This window comes from Oryctolagus cuniculus, chromosome X (assembly GCF_051225735.1).
Source record: "Oryctolagus cuniculus isolate XC-2025 breed Fujian yellow rabbit chromosome X, ASM5122573v1, whole genome shotgun sequence".
Lineage (NCBI taxonomy): Eukaryota > Metazoa > Chordata > Mammalia > Lagomorpha > Leporidae > Oryctolagus > Oryctolagus cuniculus.
In genome coordinates, this window is record NC_142888.1 from 23,348,671 (window position 1) to 23,365,951 (window position 17,281).

At 40.0% G+C, this 17,281-nt stretch overlaps 1 protein-coding gene across 2 annotated transcripts in view; it reads left to right on the top strand.

Moving 5' to 3' along the window:
• The first annotated feature begins 1,019 nt into the window (after nucleotides 1–1,019).
• Nucleotides 1,020–17,281, top strand: part of CYBB (cytochrome b-245 beta chain) — a 40,480-nt gene continuing 24,218 nt past the window's right edge. Inside the window, exons 1-4 of one of the 2 annotated variants that reach the window (XM_089323641.1) lie at nucleotides 1,020–1,038; nucleotides 2,625–2,722; nucleotides 5,234–5,329; nucleotides 6,587–6,697. In XM_089323641.1, the coding sequence (XP_089179767.1) occupies nucleotides 2,678–2,722; nucleotides 5,234–5,329; nucleotides 6,587–6,697 (252 nt within the window). In that variant the 5' untranslated portion in view covers nucleotides 1,020–1,038; nucleotides 2,625–2,677. 2 annotated transcript variants of the gene reach the window in all.

A 17,281-nucleotide genomic window follows, 5' to 3' on the forward strand; every position in this document is an offset into this window, starting at 1 on the left:
GGACGTGTTTGAGAGCGAGAGTGAGAGTGAGAGAGAGGAAGAAGACATTAAAGGTGTCATTCCTTTTTTTGGCATATATGCCTCATTTCTTTAATTCTGTGAGAAAAATGAATACAGACCTGAATTACTTTGTGTATCAAAGTCCAGTCTGAAAACAGAAAAGTCAAAATTTCTGTATTTCAACAGAGGACATTTCACACCAGCAAACCGTTACATAATGGAGAATTTCAACAGGAGGTATAGACACAACATAAAGATGAACAACTACAGGAAGTGATTGCCCTCCCCCCCAGCATTAGAGAAAATGAGAAGAAGATAGTGTAACTGCAGCTTGGAAGGCAAGATCATCTGGCGGAATCTAGAACTATAGTGGTGCTAGCCGGCAAAGGCTTATGCCGCATAGGAAGGGACTGATTGGTGGAAGCTGGAGTCCCAGTGGAAATGCAGCCACTTCAGGGATGCCACTTGAAACGAAAAGCTAGGGGAAAAAGCAATCTGGCTTCTGCCTTGATCTCCATCCTCCAGTTAACCTAAACATACAGGAAGCCAGACAGCCAGACACCCTTGCAGATCTAATTCCCTCTGAAACGCAGAAGAACGAGGAAAGGGTGGAAATAGATCCAAGAGCAAAGAGGCAAGTAACTGAAACGTGTTTGGCTTTCAACTACTGTGTCTCTTCGAACTCATCTCTGTGTGGAATGGAACCATGAGACCAACTTCTCTTTTTTATTTTAAATCATTTTAAAAAGATTTTTTTATTTATTCATTTGACATACAGAGCTATAGAGAGAGAGAGGGAGAGACAGACAGAGGTCCATCCATCCAATGGTTTATCCCCCCCGCAAATGACCACAAAAGCCAGAGTTGAGCTGATCTGAAGTCAGGAGCCAAGAGCTTCCTCCAGGTCTCCCACTTTGGGGCAGGGGCCCAAGCACTAGGCCATCCTCCACTGCCCTCCCAGGCCACAAGCAGAGAGCTGAGACCAACTTCTCTTTACATAGGATATACATGATCCAAGAGCCATGCAGAAGGTCAAAGGTAAGTAAATTTCCTTGAACAGTAAGTGAAAAACAATGAATCTTTACTATTTATCGTAATTCCAGAGCCTGTCCCAAGTAGTTCATAGAGAGCAACCAAAATAAGTTCATGCTTTTACTCTTTTTTTCTTCTTTCTTTCCCTTTCACTTCTCCTATTTCTTTTCTTTTTCTTGACTCCCTGTTAGTGGTAGCTTCTGTATGACCATGATTGTGCAAGTTTTCAACTTGATCTCATAGTGTAATTACTCAACTACCCTCCTTCTTGTCATATCTTGAAGACTGAATAGCAGCTGGGGGAAATGCTGCATCTAGCTTTCTTTCCATCTGCCATATCAAAGTACTTTCATTCTGACTACGTTCATACAGTTAGCATAGAGGATGCTGTATCTCCCTAGGAACATGATTGCTGTCTGGAATGCTGATATGGTTGTTACATTGTCATTTCCTATAGTTGATGTGAAGTGATGTTGGGTGAGATTGGAACAGTCAATCTTTTGTTCTGGTATCATAGTTAAAAGTACACTTTGATGTTACATTGCTTGGAATTTAAATACTTTCTCCAGTACTCCCTGATTGTGTGCCTGGGACCAAGTAACTTCTGTGGGTCTCAGGGTCCTCATCTGTAAAGTAATTTTTTTTAAAGATTTATTTTTATTTATTTGAAAGACAGAGTTACAGAGAGAGGTGGAGACAGAGAGAGAAGTCTTCCATCTGTTGGTTCACTCCCCAGATGGCCGCAACGGCCAGAGCTGCGCCAATCCGAAGCCAGGAGACAAGAGCTTCTTCTAGGTTTCCCACGTGGGTGCAGGGGCCCAAGGATTTGGGCCAGCTTCTACTGCAATCCCAGGCCATAGCAGAGAGCTGGATCAGAAAAGGAGCAGCCGGTACTAGAACCAGCGCCCATAACGGATGCCGGCGCTTCAGGCCAGGGCTTTAACACGCTGCACCACAGCATCGGCCCCTAAAGTAATTTTAATAATAGAGCTTTCTGTGTAGGAGTTAAGCCATACAAATCAAATGAAGTGATGTGTGGATGTGTGAGCATGTAGTGTCTGTATGTGAATACAGACATATATCTATATATGTATGCTCAACTCACATATGCATATGTGTATATATGCATACATATATAGACATATATATATAGCATATACAATTGGTACATAATAAGTATCCTATAAATACTAACCATTGCCATTGTTGCTTTTCTCAACAACTTTGTAAATGCTGCTCTAGCCTCTCAAAAGATATTCTTGTTTAATGTTTACTCAGCACCAAGTCAGACTAGTTGAAGGACACAAAAATTGTTAGCAGATAACTGGCTAGTGAAAGGTTAGTTCACTATGAAAAATGCCTCCTATGAATTGCAGCATTATCTCTCAGTTGTTGAAATTGGTTTTATTTTCTACTGTTTAGATGTGATTGGATCATTGTTGCTTTTTTTTTGTTCAACTGTAATTTTTGTGGTGTAAAGATTTAAATTTACTATGTAAATAAGCTTTGTAGTTGACCAATGGTTAGCTAATTTCTGATCATAGAAAAGGAAACAGATTGCCCCGTGACTTCTGTTTTCATTTCCTTATGAGAATAAGCAGCACAGTATAGAAGTGCAGACACAACACGGTGCACCTCTGCCACCATGGGGAACTGGGTTGAGAATGAAGGACTCTCCATCTTCGTTATTGTAAGTACCAACAAGAGATAAATTATGAATTCTCTTGGGAGCTAAAATAGAGCAAAACTTTTCTATTTGTTTGAGAAATCATGTTGAAACTGATTTATTTTGTGAACAAACATCTATCTGAAAGCTGACTGAGATCCTTACTGCAAATTCATTAAATAATTCATTAAGGAATGAATGTATTTGGGGGGCTCACTTTTGCTACCTTATTTTTGAGTTCCTCAGGGTACATAATTATCCAGTTTTTCATAGAGGGAGTAAAAGATATTTCATAATAATGATCCCTGATCCTAAGTTGCTTACTAATGTTTACCTAGAGACAAATGGCCAATTGATATTTTAGACCATTTTCCAAATAACAAAATACGACTGACACAGTATGGAAATTGGCTCTTATTTCAGCAGTTACACCTAACAGAATCAAAGTTCTCACATTTCTTCTTTTAAGAAATTTATTTATTTATTTATTTATTTAAGAAGTGGAGTTACAGACAGTGAGAGGGAGAGACAGAGGGAAACATCTACCAGCTGCTGGTTCACTCCCCAAATGGCCGCAATGGCCAGAACTGCTCTGATCTGAAGCCAGGAGCTTCTTTCAGGTCTCCCACACGCACACAGGAGCCCAAGCACTTGGTCCATCTTCCACTGCTTCCCCACTCCATAATAGAGAGCTGGATGGGAAGTGGAGCAGCTGGGACTAGAACCGGTGCCCATATGGGATGCCAGCACCACAGGCGGAGGATTAACCTACTGTGCCACTGTGTCAGCCCCTCACATTGCTTTTAAAATATAAGTATGTTCTTTTCTCTGAGGTCTAAATTTGAGGTATATATGAAGTTTATAAATACTCAAGAGAGGGAAACTGAAATAAGTTACCTATACTTCTGTAAAAAAATAAACTATATTGAGAAGTATCTTTATAAGGAAAGATGCAACTGATTTTCAAATAGACATTTATTTCTGTATGATTTCTGTATTCTTTAACATAAAGATCAACTATTCTCTTAAGATGGTGGTCTCAGTGAAGCAACCATGGACAAATTGGGTAGGTAGAAATGTGATTTCTAAGTAGCTTTCCAAATTGTCAATGGAAGCATCATACATATGTCTAAAAACTTACAAAAAGAACCTTGTGAGAATTTATCATGAAATGTATTGAGTCTAAATTTTAGAGATAGAAATTAGGGGCACAAATAAAATAAAAATAAAATATATTTTGTTATTAGAGAACATATTTTATTCCAAACCAATGTTCTAATGCAATGCAGAATTTTTCTGAATATTGAAAACTATAAACTTGATTGCTTATCACCATTTAAGAGATTATTCCTACAGAAGACAAGTTGAAATTATATTTTTAAGCTCTCCAATTTTTCCCAGGAAATTCTCTTCTTTTGAATTATGCACTCATATATTTGGAAATGAAGACTTAGCTTGGAGAGCTAGAGTAAGAAAGCATGATCAGGTCAGGAAATTGAGGATTTGCTTTAGGACCTTCTTCTTTGTTGGGAGAGATTGTTCTCCAGCATCTATGGACATTTAATACCTTCAAAGCAGTTAAGCGATTATCATTACAGAACTGAAGGCAGAGGACAGGGCAATGTCACTAGTTGATAAAAATCAATGCCTGGACTGTAATGAGCTATCACAGTCTAGAAAGTGCTTTGTTTTTAAATCCCATGCTCCTCATTCCCTCACTCCTGCTAAGTATCTCCTCCTTCAAAAAATAACAAGTAGAGAGGAGGGTTAGGAACAGAAGTAAAAGAAATAAGATAGACTGATAATAACCTAGAATACTGGCCAAGTAGTAAAACAATAACAGTAATACAGAATAGAAAGATTACAGTTATAGAAAAGAATCTAAGCTGGTTAACACCCATTTTGGTAACCACCTTTGTCAAAGCCTGGATTTAGGGAAGTCCTGACCCATATCTGACTCCAGTTGTGGTAGAGGCTTTTGTCTTTTAATTAAACATGTTTCTAACTGACATGATTAAAATTGTGGTAGAGACCTTCCCAAGGTCAGAAAAAGAAAAAGGGAGGCATCTGTCCTGGGAATGAAATGCGGCTGTTATCTGCTTGCCCATGAATGCTTCAACTGTAGTTATTATCTGCGCATATGTAACCATTTCAGGTTCTGCTTGCTAGCACAGGGCAATGATGTTAACCCTTGCCACACAGCATCATCAGTAATTATGTATGCATGAGCAGAGTTGTATCAATTCCTGTGGCCGCCATGTAACATTAGAATAGTCAATCCAATGTATGCATGTAACCATATAAGGAAGAAAAAGAGGCTAAAACCATATATAAGAAAATACTCCTTTTTGTCTGGGGCTCAGGCTATTAAATAAGATATTCTATCTGGGCCTGATGCCAGGCATAAATAAACAAGACTACTTCCTTTTAAAAGGCCTTGGTGTCTTGTCTCTACACAAATCCTGCTACACAATCTTGTGTGGAATCTGCCTGTTGGAACATGAAAACTTCATGTAATTATTTCTGTTTGTGCAGTTCGTTTGGCTGGGGCTGAACGTCTTCCTCTTTGTGTGGTACTACTGGGTTTATGCTTTTGGAAAGAAGTATTATTATACTACAAAACTTCTTGGGGTAAGTATAAGTTCCATTTCCTGAAATATTGTCTGGTTCACATATCTAGTCAAACATTTCTTGTTCCTATTTTAAATAACTGTTCTGACCAATCCAGACAGCACTATCTGTCTCATTCCCTCCAATGCACCTTAGTGGGCAAGAGTCTCTTGAGGTCTTTTAGTATGGGACAAACAAAAGTGTGGTAGAAGGGGCTCCCTTCTCAAGAACCACTTGCCATTATTGTGTTTAAAGGAGAAACACAATATACTAACTCTGGAATGGAAGGCCAAGTTGGAGCAATCCATCCTGGGTTACACATGTGGGAAAAATGGAACTTCCCCTATTTTCCAAGTCATCTGATTCCTACCACGTTTATGCACAAACAGTCCTGCTCTGGGTGACATGTTGTGAAATAATCTTTAGAAAATTGACATCTCTCTACATTTGGAGATTTTGAGGAACTTCTTCAAGTTCCTTGTGTCCTTCAGTAATCTCAGTTTCCTTGAATGTCAGTCCTCTTCTTCATGGCAAACAAAAATAATTACAATTGCAACTTCCCCAGAACACAGCTTTTGTTATGTCATGCTGAAACTATGAACTAATTACTTTATGTTAATTATAATACATTTGATAATCCACACATTTAGTAATTATGATATAATTATACAGCATTATTATAATTCTGCTGATTCTTTCTTCCTCCAAAATATACGACATCTTTAGACATCATAAAGCTAATAATTCTAATACCAAAGCATTACACCATACCAGTTTAAGTTACTGTTAAGATCTGTCTATGTGCAAAGAATACTTTGTTTAAAATATTTAAGAAGCCCAGTTTTGCTACTGAATTGCAGTTATTGATATGAACATTTAAATACTTACAAAAAAATAAACTGGTGTTTGCAACTTACTTTGAAATGCATGAAAAAATAGGATGAATGGAAAGAGATAGAAAGATTGATATTTGATATGGCATGTATGGTAAAGTGTAAAAGGTGTAATCTCAGGGACAAGCCTTCATTGAAAATTTCTTTCAACATCCCTTTATGTTTGAAACTTTTCATAATAAAATGCTGAGTTTAGGAAAGGGTCCATTTCCGATTAAAACCAAGGGTCCCAGGCAGCCCTAAAGGAAAACCCATGGCTCTGAAGGACCTTCCTTGCTGGATCACTTGTCACTGCATGTGGCCTCTTATGGGAAACAATGAGAGTGGGGACAGGTGAATTCTGTGCTCACAGGAGTCACTCTGTTCCCTCTCTTGCCTCTTCTAGGCAGCACTGCCATTGGCCAGGGCCCCAGCAGCCTGCCTGAACTTCAACTGCCTGCTGATCCTGCTTCCAGTCTGTCGAAATCTGCTCTCTTTTCTCAGGGGTTCCAGTGCGGTAAGAGCAAACATTTTACCAAGTTTATCAAATATTTAAAGGCCATAAAGCAAAATGTCCTGTCTCAGGAAAAGCAAACCAATGGTTTGGGAGAATATCAGCTTTTGTATAATACTCATGATCCAAGCCATGCCCTATTCTCAAATTTTTTTTCTTGTACTATTTGTGAATGGAGCTCCCTTGGGACAACCATTTAACCTCGAAAATAAATTAAACAACAAAACAAACTGTACCTTGACCATAGCAGTGAATTAAGCATACACATGTGTACACACATACGTATATAAACTGGGCTTTATGAAGCTAGAATAAGCATGAGAGTTAATTTTTCTTTTTTAAAAAAATATTTTATTTATTTATTTGAGAGGTAGAGTTACAGACAGTGAGAGGGAGAGAAAGAGAGAAAGGTCTCCGTCCGCTGGTTCACTCCCCAAATGGCCACAATGGCCAGAGCTGGGCTGATCCAAAGCCAGGAGCCAGGAGCTTCTTCCGGGTCTCCCACGTAGGTGTAGGGACCCAAGTGCTTGGGTCATCTTCTACTGCTTTCCCAGGCCACAGCAGAAAGCTAGATCTGAAGAGGAGCCTCCGGAACATGAATTGGCACTCATATGGGATGCCTGTGCCACAGACAGAGGATTAACCTACTGTGCCACAGAAACTGGCTCCGAAAGTTAATCTTTCAGTGTCATCAAAATAATTTAAATCAGACAAAATATATTTTGTGTATAATATCCCAAGCACATGGAGTCAGTGAGCAAAGAATCACACTAGATTGAATGTGACTAAGAAGTATTGGCTCTGTGGAATTGAGGGATGCAGAGGTTTCTAAATGCCCACGTTTTCTTTCACCTTCACTTCAACAATTTAGTGAGCCCTTAAATACAAGAAGGGGGGAAAAACCCCAATTAAGTAGGAAGGACCTTTATAACCTATAAAATAATACAAATATCTTACTGGTGTTATATACAAATCAAGATGAGAATGAAGCAACTTACAGTCTATACACATACTTAAGTCATTATGACACAAAGCAAAATATAATGGGCTCCTCTACAAATAAACCTACAGAGAATGAAAGAAGAGAGAAATCATATCAGGCAGGGCAAGACATGAAGAAAAGTTTCTTATGAAATGTGGCATTAGAGATGGGCATAGCAGGAGAAATAAAAAAGTAGCAGGTGCAAATGGGAGAGAAAGGCATTCTAATGGGAGAAAATGACATGGACAAAAGCACAGAAAATGGTGAGGAAATCTTATTCTTTTTAAAGATTTGTTTATCTGAAAGGCAGAGTTATATATAGAGAGGGAAAGTTACAGAAGGAGAGAGATTTTCCATCTGCTGGTTCACTCTCCAAGTGTCCATAGCTGCTGGGGCCAGGCCAGGTCAAACCCAAGAGTCTGGAACTCCATCTGAGTCTCCCATGTGAGTGGCCGGGGCCTGAGCATGCTGCTTTCCCTGCTGCACCACAAAGCTTGACTCAGGAAATCTTTTTTTTAAAGATATTTTATTTATTTATTTGAGAGGTAGAGTTACAGACAGTGAGAGGGAGAGACAGAGAGAAAGGTCTTCCATCCGTTGGTTCACTCCCCAATGGCCGCAACGGTCGGAGCTGCACCAATCTGAAGCCAGGAGCCAGGTACTTCTTCCCGGTCTCCCACGTGGGTGCAGGATCCCAAGAACTTGGGTCATCTTCCACTGCTTTCCCAGGCCACAGCAGAGAGCTGGATTAGAAGAGGAACAGCCGGGACTAGAACCGGTGCCCACATGGGATGCTAGTGCTGCAGGCAGAAGATTAACCTACTGTACCTCAGCGCTGGCCCCAGGAAATCTTATTCTTGTAAGCCCAGTATTAGCATGACATGTGGCTTTTCTTTCGATTTATTTGCCATTTCTGACCACACCAAATAGGGTAGCTGGGGGAAAAAGTAGGGATTTGTGCCCTGATGGATCCCATTTCACTGGCCCATTAGTTACTAGTAGGTTCTGTTTCTTCTTTTAATAAAATGCATGTGTTTTGTATTGACAAGCTTTAAAAAATATCTCTTACATAGAAATCATTTATGGAAGACAGCAGCAAACAATCTATTTTTATGGGAATATATGGATTGTATAGGGCAAGTGTCTATAGTAAGGCTGGAGAAAAGAGTTGAGATTTTGCTGATAAACTAGAGCCTTAAAGGCATCACTGAGGAATTAATACTGAATTTGGCAATCACAGAACATTTGGGGGAAGGAAAGTGAACTAAATTGTCTATAACAAGTATAATGTACCTTGAAGTCTCTGCCTTAGTTTTTCTTATTCACATTGATCCACAGATGTTTTTCTCTTGTTGAACATACAACACTCTCTTCAGTAAAAAGCATAAGTAGTCTACAAATAAGCTTTTTTTTGGTATATGACTTAACTTATTACAAAATATCATTTCACCTTAAACTGACTGCCAAAATTGGACTTCACAAGCCTAATTGTAAAGTAAAAATTGCTAGAAATAATGTTTACATCCTTACTTCATAAAAAAAAAAAAAAAAACAAAGAATAGGGGTAGGGTAGGAATTTGGCACAGTGGTGAAGGTGCCACTTGGAATGCTTCCATCCCATATCAGAGTGCCTGGGTTTAAGTCCTGATTCTCTATGTGATTCAGCTTCCTGCTAGTGCATACTCTGCAAAGCAGCAGGTGATGGCTCATGTACTTGGGTCCCTGCCACCCATGTGGGAGACCCAGATTGAGCTCTGGGCTCCTGGCTTTGGCCTGGCCCAATCTTTGCTGTTGCAGGAATTTGGGGAGTAAACCAGGATATTGAAGTCAGTTCCTCTCCCTCTCCTCTCCTTCTTCTCCCTCCTCTCCCTCTCCCTCTCCTCTCCCTCTCCCTCCTCTCCCTCTCCCTCCTCTCCCTCTCCCTCCTCTCCCTCTCCCTCTCCCTCCTCTCCCTCTCCCTCCTCTCCCTCTCCCTCCTCTCCCTCTCCCTCTCCCTCCTCTCCCTCTCCCTCCTCTCCCTCTCCCTCCTCTCCCTCTCCCTCTCCCTCTCCCTCTCCCTCTCCCTCTCCCTCCTCTCCCTCTCCCTCCTCTCCCTCTCCCTCCTCTCCCTCTCCCTCTCCCTCTCCCTCTCCCTCTCCCTCTCCCTCTCCCTCTCCCTCTCCCTCTCCCTCTCCCTCTCCCTCCTCTCCCTCTCCCTCTCTCTTTCATCAAATTTTTAAAAATTATAAAGAAAAAGAAGAATTTAAAGATACTCCAGAAAGTTATGATTTTTTTCTTCTGGAAAATTTTATGATAAGTTTCCTTATTTAAGCCACAAACTCTGTCACATAATGACCACCAAAAAAAATAAAAGCCTAGTAACAGCACTTGGTATTAAACATTGATTACAAGGATGTCCAAATCATTTCCTCACTTGAAGAAACCACAGAGATAAAATTTCACTGGATTTAACTTTTTGATGAGCTAACTTTTGTAAAGAATGGTATGTGATATATCATAGGTTTCCAGTGAACATTTGATGAAATGTAGCTTTTTGTTAAGGAGGCACAATTCTGTTTCATTCTCCCTGCCTCTACTTAAATGCTTTCCATTTAGAGGAAGTAAGGCCTGAGAAATAGGCAGTGTTTTCACCAGAATGGCTTGTTAGGAAATCCTTGTTACCCCACAAGCCAAAACTACAGTGCTGTTGAGTTGATATGACCTACGAACAGCACATGTTGTAATGGCAGCCTTTATACTTTCTGTGTGCCCCGGCCTGCGGCGTAATCAACTAGGACACGAGGAGGGCAGACCTGAATGGAGAGACAAACCAGACACGAGAAGGGAGACCAAGACAGTACTCTGATCAAGGTCTCACTTTATTGGAGAAGGAGGTAGTTTATATAGTACAAGGCAAGGATTGTAACAGTCGAGGGTAAGCAGGGGTCATCTTACAACATAGTTCAAAGGAATAATTTCACAGGAATCAGTATCAGTTTGACAAAGGGAGTTACAACGAGGTCTTACAGCTACCAGACGTGCTTATCAAGGTACAAGAAAGAGAGCACTGAAGCCAGATGGCCAAGCGCTAACCATATCAGTGAGCTGTACAAATGGATTTTCTAGTGAATCCTCCTTACAGGAACACAGTTGAAGGTTAGTCTAAACAAAGGCCTATACAGGGAAACCAGCACAGTGGCTCCCAACACTGTGGCCCGGAACAAAGATCCACATGAGGTTCTCCAAAGACATGGGTGAAATGAGGCCACTCTTCACATTGCACAGAAGCCCAGCTCTGTAATCAAATCTTTATATAAGAGAATATATATATTTTTAAAACTAGCAGCAAACAATTTTCTTTGATAGACTGATGTGTCCATCTTTCTGAGATTTGCTATCTGAAATATAAATTCTGCAAACTAAACTTCTTTTACAACTGGGATTAAACTGAATGAGTGTACTATGACTAATGTTGGAAATCACAATAGCTGCCATTCACGGAAGCTTCATATAACTCAAGTCATGAAATATGCACTTTTAGCAAGTGAGGTGGGACCAAAATTAAATGGCAGTGGTAGGATTCAAAACCAAGTCATCGTGCCCCCAAAGCCCATTCACCTTTCTATGTGTCATCTAAACTTCCTAACACTGTCATATCGTGAAATCCATCACATATGTTAGTGTTGGAATACTTCAAATAATCTAGGGTAGAAATGCTGTAACTTAGTGGTAGGACACTGGGAGAACTAAACAGCCACAGAACTTCTGTTCAGTTTATAGAAGTATTAATCAATCATTGCTTAGTAATTCTTCTGGTAAACTGGGAAAGAAAATCCCAGGTTCACATCCACCCACCTTACTGCAATCCTGCACGCCAGGAAAGACAAGAATCTCATCCCGTTTTGTTTAGGGATATGTAGACAGTATAGGGCTCAGCATACATTAATCCAAACTTGCCATGCAGAAACTTATTTCTAACTGAATGGCAGTCCTAGTCTTAACATCAGAAAGAAACAGGAAGGTGAGAGTGTGAGATCTTATCTGTTACCTTATACAGTCTGGGAATCAGAGGCCCTCAATGTGGCTCTATTTTTAACCTTGTGGTCTAGTGCAAGCCTCCTGGGCTTTCTGTCTCATAGTTTTTTTGGTGGCTTTTTTTTTTCTGAAAAACAAGTCAGAGTGATATTTCAAGATGTTAGTACAGCATGAACTGATCAAATCATGGTAATTAGGATTTCTATCTTCTTATCGATTCCTTATGTCTGGAGCATTCAAGCTCCTGTCTTCTAGTTGTTCATAAAATATATAATAGAGTATTGTGAATCACAGTCACCCTGCTGTGCAGTGGAATGCTACAATATATTCCTTCTATCTAAATATTTTAGGTATACCTCATAAATATATAGAATTATTACATGTTAATGAAAAATGTATGACTCTTGCGGAACGTAAAAAATTAAATTTATTTTTAAAAACCAGGTCAAATAATGCAAGTGTAAGGATGAATTTGCTATTCTAAAAGTATATTAACTGATTGAGTCTGTCAGTCAGTGGGTTGTCAGTTAACAAATTTTTGTTGAATGTCATCTATGTGCTAAGAAATCACTAGGAATACAAAATAAAGAGGGAGCTATGGCTTGGATTAGATATTAATGGTTTTAAGAGGAGATAAACATGATATTTCAAAACTATAAATAATACAATGCAAATAAAGTGGTATTCTTCATATTTATCACTGTCACCAGGTATGAAATTTACTGTCAACTTGTTTGCCTGTGTTCTGTAGATTCAAGGCCAGTTTTTACATCTCCCAACTTGTATAAAACTATCTAATTGAGATACATTAGTGGTGCATCTAGTGAGACCACATGTACATAACAGAGATTTCAGGTTGCTACACCATTCATGTTATATTCTATTAAATATATACTTCTTTTTAGTTCCACTTCTCATTTTTTGAAATGTGTTTTCTCACTCACAGTTTCAGTAGAGCATAGAAATCTGCCTAGGTGACACAATAATCTCCTTTGCATTAGAATGGCAGTTCATTGCACTTGAGCAAGGCTCTCAGTGTCAGTAACAAAGGAACTTCCCCATAGATGCTGATGGCAACAAACAGAGGTAGTTCAGTGAGGAAGCTATGGAACATTATGGCAACTTGGGTAACTGGTAAGTGACTGTAGATAATTCAGAAGTGACTCAGTGTTTAGAAGTGGTATCTCTATATAGCAGAAGAACAGAATGATCCTGGCTAATTACAGACAACAAAATCCTTCCTTCCCGCCTACCAACTGGTCCTCTTTCCTCTTTTTTTTTTTTTAGGAAGTGGTAAAGAGGTGGTATTCTTGAAAGCTCAGCATCAGCATGACTTGTGGCTTTCCTTTGGATTAGTTTGTCATTTCTTACCACCTCAAATAGGGCAGCTGGGAAAAATTAGGGATTAGTGCCCTGGTAGGACCCATTCCACTGGCCCATTAGTGACTAGTAACCTGTTTTTCCTTTTAATAAAGTGTATATGTTATATATTAACTAACTTTGAAAGACTACCTATTAAGATAAAACATAGCATTACTGAATTGATATCATATTTCCCAAGCATATCCCTCCATCTGTGCAACAAGCCTATGAAGGAACTACTAGGATAATTATACAGATGAGGAAACAGGACTGAATACATTGTTCAATGACACACAGCTAAGTGGCAGAGCAGGGAGCCCAGACAGGTGTATCTGAAGGCAAAACTTGCTTTCAAATGTAATTCAGTTACACTTTCCAACTCTACTAATTCCCATTCTCTGATTTTTAGGACTCCAGTGTAGTTTCACCAATCCAGTATGACAAGTATAATAGCTGTCTATTGTTGTGTAACCAATTACTACAAATGTAATGGCTTAAAACAACTTCCCCGTAATAATTGTCAGTTCTGTAGGTCAGAAGTTCAGCACCCTGTAGCTGGGTTCTCTGCTCTGTGTATCACAAATGGAAATTAAAGTGTCTACTGTGTTGAATTCTCAGTAAAAAATCATCTTCCAGGTTTATTCTTATTGGCAGAATTCAGTTTGCTGAAGTTGCAGGACTAAAGTCTCTGTCCTTGCTGCTGGTCATCCAGAAGCTGTTCTCAGATCCTAGCGGCCCCTGTATTCCCTGCCACATGCCCCTCTCCATCTTCAAGCCAGGAACCATGCATTAAATCCTTATGTTTCAAATTTCTGACTTCCTTCATCTGTGACGTCCGGACCCAGATTTTGGGCGTTCAGGGTCAGGCCTACACAGAGAAGCTCCCTCTTAGAATCAACTTGAATCTTTAATTAACTGTGTAAAATCCTTTTTGCCATATTATATAACAAAATCACTGAAATAATCTCTCTTCATACTCACGGGTCTCATTTAAAGTCAAGAGGAGGAGATTATATAAGGTCATTCGGGATCATCTTAGAATTCTGCCTACCATCAGAAGTCTAAGAAACCACAGAGGAACATGACAATTGGGAAAAGGAAAATTTATTTCCTTAAAGTTGTAAAGGATATAAAGTAGAAAAACAACTTTCAGTCCTTGAAATAAATACAAAAGGCAACAAGGTTATACACAAGAAAACAGTATCAGTCACTTTTTCATCAACAAAGTAGAAAATAAGCTATTTCAAACAGGAAGCCCTTGTTTTAAGGGCCTTGATCCTCCCTTCAGCTCCATGGCTGCTCAGTTGTAATGGAGCTGTTGGTGCTCCCCCCTATTCCCTAAGCACTGACAGTTCCAGTTCCTGGGGCACCTGCCTTCTGAAAGCACCAGTCATTCTCTACCTAGGGATTTTCGTTCAGCCCTCTCCTAGGACAAGCTTCAAACCCTGAGAGTGGCCCTTAGCCAACAATGATGGCTGAGCATTAATGGACAAACATTCAATCTTCATAACCACTTAAGCAAAAACTGAAAAACTAAGGAAACAAAAAAAAATCTCTGGGATGAGTTTTATTTCACTATCCTAGAGTTCTCTGGTGTGGGGTTATGATATGATATGATAATGTAGCTTATTTGGTAATACACCCTTTATTGTTTCCTGTTCCTTTCTAGCTTCATTTCTACTAGCCTCATCTTCTGTGGTCACCTTCCAGATAGAGTACTTGGACTTGAATTCTTGTCTTAGATTTTTAGGCACTTAGAATAATAGTGACTATATCCTTGCATTTGGTTTTGTGGAAGAGGCATGAACCTTGACAGACAAATAACCTTGAATTCCAGCCAATGAGAGATTTTATTTTTAGTTTCCTTATCTGTAAAATGAGGACAATAGTGCTTTTCTAGTTGCATTAAATGAGGGAATGATTATGGGCAAATGAGTTGGATCACAGAAGACACTCAATAAAGCCTAATCTTTTTTTTTCTTTCATTTTTCTGGAATTCCCAGTATCTTCCTTCCTAGTATTTTTGCAATTCCATGAATCTGCACTCATGATCCAAACAGCCTGTTCTCCCTAGGTGTGGCTAACCAAGTGATAGTGGAGTAATAACAATTGTCAATGCAATTATATTTCTCTATAAATTTGGAACATTTTATTACAAACAAGTAAGCCAAATATTAAATATCCCTGTATTTAAGTTAAATACAATGTTTAAAACTCGATATTTAAAATGGTATTTTATATTAAATTTATTTTATTTATTTGAAAGACAGAGTTACAGAGAGAGGTAGAGACAGAGGTCTTCCATCTGTTGGTTCACTCCCCAGATGGCCGCAATGGCTGGAGCTGAGCTGATCCGAAGCCAGGAGCCAGGAGCTTCTTCCAAGTCTCCCATGTGGGTGCAGGAGCCCAAGGATTTGGGCCATCTTCTACTGTTATCCCAGGCCACAGCAGAGAGCAGCTGGGACTAGGACCAGCACCCATATGGGATGCTGGTGCTTCAGGCCAGGGCTTTAACCCACTGTACCACAGTGCCGGCCCCTAAAATGGTATTTTAAATGCCTACTTTATTTTGCTACTTCATTTTCTTCTTCTAAAAGCTCTCTGAAACTAAGTGGCAGAACATTTAGATTCTGGAACAAAATGGCCTGAACAAGCAGTTGATTTTCAGCAGTGCAAAGCTCTAATGCCACCATAAGCCAGCTTTTTTTTTTTTTCCTTATTTGAGCATTGGCCTGAATCCAGATTCAAAATACATTTTCTAACATATACAGATAGGACAAATACACAAAGATATGGACCAAAATACTATTTTTAGGCCGGCGCCGCGGCTCACTAGGCTAATCCTCCGCCTTGCGGCGCCAGCACACCGGGTTCTAGTCCCGGTTGGGGCGCCAGATTCTGTCCTGGTTGCTCCTCTTCCAGGCCAGCTCTCTGCTGTGGCCAGGGAGTGCAGTGGAGGATGGCCCAAATGCTTGGGCCCTGCACCGCATGGGAGACCAGGAGAAGCACCTGGCTCCTGCCATCGGATCAGCGCGGTGTGCCGGCCGCAGCGCGCCAGCCGTGGCGGCCGTTGGAGGGTGAACCAATGGCAAAGGAAGACCTTTCTCTCTGTCTCTCTCTCTCACTGTCCACTCTGCCTGTCAAAAAAAAAATACTATTTTTAATGTCACAGTAATCTCGTAAGTTGTGAAATATCAGAATATTAATAAACTCTGGTATCAGATGGCTTGGTTTAAATCTCAGCATTCTAATCTAAAATCTATGTGACCTCTGACAAGGTATGCTTTCTATGCCTTTGGTTCCTAATCTGTTATATGGTGTTGATAATGGCACCTTCCTTTCAGGATTTTTTTTTCTGGATCATATTCTATTGCATATGCTGATTTCATTTATTCTGGGTATATTCCCAGGAATTGGGATGGATGGGTTATATGGTAAATCTATTTTCAAATTTCTGAGCAATCATCATACTGTCTTCCATAATGGTTGTACTAGCTTATGTTCTCACCAACAATGTTTTAGGGTACCTTTTTTCCACATCCTAGCCAGCATTTGTTACTTTTTAATTTTTGGATGAAAGCTATTCTCACTGGGATGAAGTAAAATCTCATTAAGTTTTTTTTTAAAATTTATTTGTTTATTTGAAAGTCAAAGTGATAGAGAGGGAGAGAGAGAGAAAGAGGTTCACTCTCCAAATAGCTACAAGAGCCCAGGGCTGGGCCAGACCAAAACCAGGAGCCTGGAACTCCATCCACGCCACCACATGGGTGGCAGGGCGAACTGCTTGGACCATCATCCACTGCTTTCCAAAGCACATTAAAAGGGAGCTGGAATGGAAGTGGAACTACTGGGACTTGAACTTGTCACTCTAATATAAGATCTGGTGTTGCAAGTGATGCTTAACCCACTGTGCCATAACACCAACTCTCCTGATCGGATTGATGTAAGAATTAAATAAGTCAGTATATATAAAACAAATTTAAAAAAAATTATTTATTTGAAAGCCAGAATGACAGGGAAAGAGGGAGACATACACTCACACACACATACACACACACAGGGACAGAGAGAGAGAGAGAGGGAGAGAATCTTCAATCCACTGGTTCACTCCCCAAATGGGGTTGGGCCAGGCCAAAGCCAGGAGCCAGGAGCTTCTCCCCGGTCTCACATTTGGGGGCACTGGGCTATCATCTGCCACTTTCCCAGGGGCATTAGCAGGGAGCTGGATG